This window comes from Pseudophryne corroboree, chromosome 6 (genome assembly GCF_028390025.1).
Source record: "Pseudophryne corroboree isolate aPseCor3 chromosome 6, aPseCor3.hap2, whole genome shotgun sequence".
Classification (NCBI taxonomy): Eukaryota; Metazoa; Chordata; class Amphibia; order Anura; family Myobatrachidae; genus Pseudophryne; species Pseudophryne corroboree.
Window position 1 is genome coordinate 138,754,231 of NC_086449.1, and position 8,398 is coordinate 138,762,628.

Here is an 8,398-nt window from a genome sequence, read left to right on the forward strand (position 1 = left end):
GGTGCCTGTGGCTACACGTGACTTGGAGGATTCCGAGTCCCTTGATGTGGTCAGGGTTTTGAAAACTTACGTAGCCAGAACGGCTAGAGTCAGAAGAAACAGAAGTACTGTTTGTCCTGTATGCAGCCAACAAGGTTGGCGCTCCTGCTTCAAAGCAGACTATTGCGCACTGGATCTGTAACACGATTCAGCGAGCGTGCGATGGCGGGATTGCCGTTACCTAAATTGGTCAAGGCCCATTCCACTAGGAAGGTGGGCTCGTCTTGGGCGGCTGCCCGAGGGGTCTCGGCACTACAGCTGTGCTGAGCGGCTACTTGGTCGGGTTCAAACACCTTGCAAGGTTTTATAAGTTTGATACCCTGGCTTAGGAGGACCTCCTGTTTGCTCAATCGGTGTTGCAGAGTCATCCGCACTCTCCCGCCCGTTTTTGGAGCTTTGGTATAATCCCCATGGTCCTTACGGAGTCCCCAGCATCCTCTAGGACGTAAGAGAAAATAAGATTTTAAACCTACCAGTAAATCTTTCTCGTAGTCCGTAGAGGATGCTGGGTGCCCGTCCCAAGTGCGGACTACTTATGCAAGACTTGTATATAGTTTTGCTTACATAAGGGTTATGTTATAGTTTTCATCGGTCTTGGACTGATGCTATGTTGTTTCCATACTGTTAACTGGGTAGTATATCACAAGTTATACAGTGTGGATGGTGTGGGCTGGTATGAATCTTGCCCTTTGATTAACAAAAAACCTTTCCTCGTACTGTCCATCTCCTCTGGGCACAGGTTCTCTAACTGAGGTCTGGAGGAGGGGCATAGAGGGAGGAGCCAGTGCACACCCAGACCTAAAGTCTTAAACTGCCCATGTCTCCTGCGGAGCCCGTCTATCCCCATGGTCCTTACGGAGTCCCCAGCATCCACTACGGACTACGAGAAAAAGATTTACCGGTAGGTTTAAAATCTTATTTTTTTTTTCTCCCTACCCTTAGTATCCCCTTGTTGCAGGGCCTGCTCAGCAGTAGCTGCAGGTGTGATGCGCTTCTCCCTGCATCATGGGAGGGGAGACCCAATAGGAAATCCGGCACTGACCTTACATAGACATAAGGCATTAGTTATTACAGTCATAGAGCTGACATACAGAAAAGTTCAAAGATTGAATACAGGTGCCAGAATATCAAGTGGGGACGATCACTCCTTGCCATTAGATAGAGATTAGCACTGACCTTGCTGTCTATGGGAATAACTGCTAGGAATATGCCCCACTCTACAATATGGAACCACCAGAACCCTTCACTGCTGTAAACAGGACTAGACCGTTATTGAGGTTGCTGCTACTCAATTGTCCAACATATGATGAGGGATGGTTCCTCTGACCATATCCCCTTTCTCAGCTGCTTAGTCAGCTATTGGCTGTGCAACTTACACAACAACATTTTCAAACATCCATTTGCCATGTTTGACAAGCAGTGTACACATTGCAGCTTGACTATAGTGCCCTGCTCTGTGATGGAGTTCTCTATAGGCCGTTTGTAAAATCATGTGCAGTCCTGGTGTATGCATCCCCCCACACTGTTGCCCTCTGCTGATAATGTTTTACCCTCTGACATCACCCCAGAGACTGCTGCTCATGAAACATGTGCAAGACAAACTATCTTGGTCACTGAAACTGCCGCCAAGTGTTCCCCAACACTCATCCCTCTTTTGAAGTCATTGCGGCCTTCTCATGCAGCTATGCCAGCCATAATTACAGGCCTTCAGTGACCATGCTGGTATGTTTCCTATTAACATATGAGACCCAAGTTGAAGTACTTGCTTTCAATATGCTCGATGCTCCTTATTTTCAGATTCTTCCACGTTTTTTGTTCACTACATGTTATCTGCATTACGTAAAATAATAAATGTATCACTTTTGGGTGTGACATGCGTGATTTGTAATGGGCGTCGACAACAGTCGTGGCCGATCGGAGCAGTAACTGAATAGCTTCCTTCGGGTGCCCATTACCTAGTGTACCCCAAAGAAACAATTGAATCTCCCCCTTTGAGCTTAGTGAAAAGGTGAAAATTGCTTGGAGCAAGGTCCAAACTATAGGGTGGGTGATCGAAAACCTCCCACTCAGAACCGTGACAAATTATGAGCTTCTTGGTCGATCTTCATCCATTATGGAACATTTCACACCACTTTCTCACATCACCATGCACCTGCTTAGTTTGACGATAGATTTTGGTAGGACTCACATTCTGCGCATTCAAGAATCGAATGTCACTCTTCACTTCACAGTTGGAGGTATGTTTTAGTATTGTAGGGTTCATTTTAACAACGCACAACATTGCCAAAAATAACCAAAATAGCACGCCAGTCACAGATCACCCCACCATGAATTGGGGAGAGTGAGTGACCTTCACGGTGGGAATGAGCAAACTGTCTTTATTTCCAGGATTACCTGTATACACAGATATGTCCTCCTACATCTTGCCTCAATATCCCACATATCGGGAGTGAGCTGACTGGTCCCGTGCTACTGTTAGCATCAGATGTCTTTTTGCCGAAAATGCATGTTATTCACATCACTATGCGAATAAGACGCACAATCAGACTCTGCTGATTAAAATTATATGCGGCATGCCTATATTTTGTGTGCAACCACAGCTGTATCTGCATACAAAATGTTACATTACAGTGTTTTGTAGGGATACACTGTAGCATAGCATTTCGTATACAGATACAGGCGCAGTCGCACACAGAATATAGGCATGCTGCATATCATTATAATCGACAAAAGCTGCCTGTGCGTCATTTTGCGAATAAGATGTATTTTAATGGAAAAGTCGCATGAAAAGACGCTCTGAGCTACCAAGTCAATCCACAGTATAGCGTGACGAGAAGGGCTGTTTAAATGTGTAGGGAGACTAGATGTAAGTGGACACACCTGTATGTATGTATATTACAGTTAGATCCATATAGATTTGGACACTGACACAATCTTCAGAATTTTGGCCATAGATTTGAAATTACACAATGGAGATTAAACTGAAAAGCAGACTTTCAGCTTTCATTCAAGGGGTTGAACAAAAATATTGTATGAGATGTTTAAGAATTGCAACAATTTTTATTCACAGTCCGTTATTTTCAAGGGCTTAAATGTAACTGCACAAACATAATCAAAATAAGATGTTCATTTTTAATACTTTGTTGAGAATCCTTTCCCTGAAGTCTGGAACCCATGGAAATTGCCAAATGTTGGATTTCATCCTTGGTTATGCTTTGCCAGGCCATTACTGCAGATGTCTCCAGTTGTTTGTTTGTGGGTCTTTCTGCCTTTAGTATTGTCTTCAGCAAATGAAATGCATGCTCAATCGGGTTGAGATCAGGTGACGGACTCAGCCATTGCAAAATATTCCACTTCTTTGCCTTAAAAATAAAAAAGCACCTGTGTTTCCTTTGCAGTATATATTTTGTCATTGTTCATCTGTACTGTGAAGCACCGTCTAATCAACTTTGCTAAATTTGCTTGAAGATAAGCAGACAGAATATCTCTGTCCACTTCTGAATTGATCCAGCTGCTTCTGTCTTCTGTCACATCAATAAACACTAGTGACCCAGTGCCATTGGAAGCCATGCATACCCATGTCATCACTTGCTTCGGATCATTAGTTATTCCAAGCCTTCTCCATACGTTTTTTTCTTCCCATCATTCTGGTACATCTTGATCTTCATTTCATCTGTCCATAGAATGCTGTTCCTGGCTTTGTAGATTTCTTTATTGCAAAGTCTAATCTGGCCTTCCTATTATTAAGGCTGATGAATGGGTTGCACCTTGTGGTGAACCCTCTGTATTTGCTCTTGTGAATACTTCCCTTTACTGTAGACTTGGATAATGATATTCCTCCCTCCTGGATAGTGTTCTACACTTGGCTGGATGTTGTGAAGGGTTTCTCTTTTCCATGCAAAGGATCCTGTGTTCATCCACCACTGTTATCTTCTGTGGACACCCAGTGCATTTTATGTTGACGAGATCACCAGTGCATTGTTTTTTTTCTCAGAATGTACCAAACTGTTAATTTGGCCATTCCAAAGGTTCGCACTGTCTCTCTGATGGATTTTTTTGCATCCTAAGGATGGCCTGTTTCACGTGCACTGAGAGCGTCCGTGACCGCATATTGCAGGTTCACCGCAACAGCTTCCAAGTGCAAATGCCACACTTGGAATCAACTCCATACTTATTGAATGCTAAATTGATGAAGAAATAACAAAGAAACAGCCCAGACCTGTCCATGAAACAGCTTTTGAGTCAAAAGAGGGGGCTACATATTACACAGCTGTAATTCCTAAACCCTTCCTCCAATTTGGATGTGAATACCCTGACAATTAAGCTGCACTTTAAAACCATATTCATTATAAAACGGTAACTTGAGCATGTTTTGGTAAACCGCTAAAATAACGGAAACTGTGTTAGTGTCCAAATACATATGGACCTAAAGGTGCATACGCACGGTGAGATATTGACTTTGCAATTTCCCTTGAACTCCCCAGAGCCCAGAACCACCGATTTGACTATCTTTACTTGTGATTTTGACTAAGTGCCAATTTTGACTATACTATGTACTAGATTGTACACAATATAGTCAAAATTGCCTTGCCTGCACAGTCTATATCTTCTTGCGATACCGACCCCATGGGAACACGCATCGGTATCGCAAGCACGGTGCGATATGTGCTAACTTTTCTTGCGATTTTGACTAATAAACACATAATTGAGAATATACAGATCTATACATACAAACTGTAGACGATAGTCTTATCGACCCCAGTCACAATCGTAAGAAAACATTGCACTGTGTGTATGCACCTTGATGGGAGTGGTACATTATGTTGACAGACCCCATTAAAATTCTAGTTTAAAGCAGCATGTTTACAGCTAGACTGCTGAACTGTATTGAAATGCTTGAATTAACATTTTATCGGGGTCGACAACTTGGTCCAGGCATTATGGTGTCGATAAGTATATTGTCTACAGTTTGTATGTATAGATATGTATATTCTCAATGATGTGTTTATTAATCTGCTAATGTAACAAGCTTTGAGTCTTATTGAAAGAAGGGCACTTTAAAAATGTTAGTGTTTCGAGGATGGTGTTAGTATTTCGAGGATGGTGTTGGTGTTAGTGTTTCTAGGATGGAACAGGACTTTGTATGGTTACTATGGCATTGAGCACAGGACGTGTCTTACAAATGCAGTGATATAAGCTAATATAAAATGTAGCTTATGAAAGTAACAATAAACCAGCTTATGTTAATGCTACATTTCACTGAGCGTGTCCTCTCCTTCTCCCTGCAGCTGATGATACAGAGATTTCCTTTGACCCAGATGACCTCATCACACACATCGAGATGATTGACGACGGCTGGTGGCGCGGATATGGACCAAGTGGGAACTACGGCATGTTCCCTGCCAACTACGTGGAGCTTCTTGAGTGAGAGATGATGGCAGATCCTGGGGGGAATAGAGGAGGAACCTTACAGTGAGACAGGCTCCTATTGCACTGAGATGGTTATATTATCATGGGCTTTAACCACAAGACAACACCTAATGTACTTAATGTAATGCTTTTTGTTTAATCGTGAGGCAGGTATTCAGATGGTTCCTTTACACAGTGCACACTTACTTCCTACAAATGACGGGTGGTTTTATTGTCTATATTTTTATTTGCTTTCATATAGACCAGGGGTTCTCAACTCTAGCCCTCAAGTACCCCCAACAGGTCATGTTTTGAGGATTTCTGTCTGTGGAAGCAGGTGGGATAATTACTGATCCAGCTACATAGATCATCTCTCCCATGCATGATTAAAGAAACCCTGAAAACATGGCCTGTTGTGGGTACTAGAGTTGAGAACCACCGATATTGACCAAGGAGGATGACCAAAGTCTCACCAATAACTACAGAGGTCATCGTGTTTCTTTCTTCTGTCTTGACACTGCTGTGACCTTTAGGGGACAGGTTTTAAGGACCAGCTGCTGTGTTTTTATTTGTTGTGCCACAAATAACATAGGGGAAAGGTTGCTCCCACTTTTCCCATTGTTGTATTTTACCCATTTGCTGGTATGTGCCCGTTTATATTGTCCTATCTCCCCAAACCTTTAAATATACGGATAGTGTATGTGTGTGTATATACCACACACACACATATATTTAATTTGGTTGTTTTTTTTTTCATTTGGATACAAAAAATGTTTGCAGACATAAAAGATTATCCAATCAGCAGATGACTGTGGTTACTGCTAATTAAGCGAACCACACACAGGCCGATCTTCTAGATAAACTTGAGTAACAGCATCAACATCCAGTTAGTGAGACTTATATGTGGCCAAACAGGAGATGCAGGCGCTTGGATTGAGAAGCTGGACTGCCTCTGGCATAACTGGAGCCTATGTGTGTTGTTGGAAGATGGCCAGATACACTGGAGAAACGCAGGAGAATAGAGTACTATTCTGCCTGGATAAACCAGCAGGGATGTAGTCACTATCCCGACGGTCAGAATGCCGACACCGGGTTCTCGACCGCCAAGAATGCCGACAGCTGCGCCAGGGCTATTCCCAACTCATGGGTATCCACAACACCCATAGAGTGGGAATAGAACCTCTGGCGAGACACCGAGCCCGCAGCATGGCGAGCGCAGTGAGCACGCAAGGGGCGTTCTAACGCTCATCCCGCTGCCGGCCTTCTCTTGGCCACTGGGATTCCATACCCAACCTTACCAGCATACCTGATAATGGTCCAGTGAGATTGTTATTAGGTGTGAGTTGGGGCCACACACTGCAATATCAGGCAGACTAACCCATTATCTCTCCATGTGGCCAGAATTAGATTTCATTAGTAAATAACTCTGATAGCATTATTTTAGCCAGTCGTATGGTTAGAGAGCGAGCTTTGCTGGCCAGTTTGACAGATATGAGGCAGGCATATCAACAGTGCGTCCACCATTTTGGTACTATGTCAGCAATGCAACTTAATATGGTTACCTCCGTATCTTTGCATACAGTATAGTCTTTATGTTCTCAAGATCCTATTTCCTTGTACTGTCTGTATCTTCATTATAACCAGCCAGGTAGAATGTGTTGCATTATGCTTTAAAACACAGGGAGAGATTTATTGAAGCTTGGAGAGAAAGTACCAACCAATCTGCTCCTAACTCATTTTTCTAATACAGCCTGTAACATGACAGAAGCAGATTGGTTGGTACTTTAGCTCTCTCCAATCTTTGATAAATCTTCCCCACAATGTGACAGACCATATGGCACATTTATGAAAACGGGGGCACAATTAGTTTGTAACATAGCAAGCAAACAAATGGGTTTTGTTTTTTTAAATTGTGCATTAAAAAACAGACGCTGATTGGTTGCTATGGGCAACAAAACCTTTATTTACACCAGCTTTTATAATGGTTTCCTATACTCCTAGTTTAATTGGCTGCATGCTCAAAATAGTCTCTACCAATTTATGGTGCAATGTACAAGGCACTTAGGCCCAGATTTATCAAGCCTTGGAGAGTGATAAATTGCACAGTGATAAAGTACCAACCAATCAGCTCCTAACTGCCATGTTACAAGCTGTGGGGCAGATGTATTAACCTGGAGAAGGCATAAGGAAGAGATAAACCAGTGATATGTGCAAGGTGATAAAGGCACCAGCCAATCAGCTCCAATATGTAAATTAACAGTTGGGATCTGGTTGGCTGGTGCCTTTATCACCTTACACATATCACTGGTTTATCACTTCTTTATGCTTTCTCCAGGTTAATACATCTGCCCCATTGTTTGAAAAATGACAGTTAGGAGCTGATTGGTTGGTACATTATCACCGTGCAATTTATCACACTCCAAGGCTTGATAAATCTGGGCTACAATGACACTCCTGAAGTCTTTTTTTTTTTTTTTTTTTTTTTTTTTTTTTGAGTTGTTAAAAATGTTGGCGGGAGGGGTTCTGAGACCAAATTCTATGACACTTCATTCTAATCTCTCATAAGAATACTTTGCAGTTTGTATCCCACCGTTACTGTAACATAATACTGTTGCACTCACTCTCTGGGGACGTGGTTGGGTGCTGGGCTTATTTGGGTACCGGTTGGAGAGCTCCTCTGGACGGTTACATTTCTTACTTATCCTTTTGCGTGATTTGTCTTAATCCCTCTATCTGTGAAAACCTGCCTGACCTGTCAGGGGTTGAATAAAACGACATCCTCTGTGAAATCACATGATAATCATGTTGGAACTTTTTTTTATCATTAGAATATGAAATAAAGTCTTTGATAATATGTGCACTTGATTTTCGTGGGTTGATATACATAAAGTATCACAATATTGGGTAGCATATATGACTAGCATGTAAGCACGCAGATGCCCTTATGATT

General features: G+C 42.4%; 1 protein-coding gene across 4 annotated transcripts in view; it reads left to right on the plus strand.

Annotated features, from left to right (window-relative positions):
* DBNL (drebrin like) overlaps positions 1–5,573 on the plus strand; it is a 54,503-nt gene extending 48,930 nt beyond the window's left edge. For all 4 annotated transcript variants that reach the window (XM_063931900.1, XM_063931898.1, XM_063931899.1 and 1 more), the window contains one exon: positions 5,328–5,573. In XM_063931900.1, the coding sequence (XP_063787970.1) occupies positions 5,328–5,467 (140 nt within the window). In that variant the 3' untranslated portion in view covers positions 5,468–5,573. The remainder of the gene's footprint in view (positions 1–5,327) is intronic.
* Positions 5,574–8,398: the final 2,825 nt, after the last annotated feature.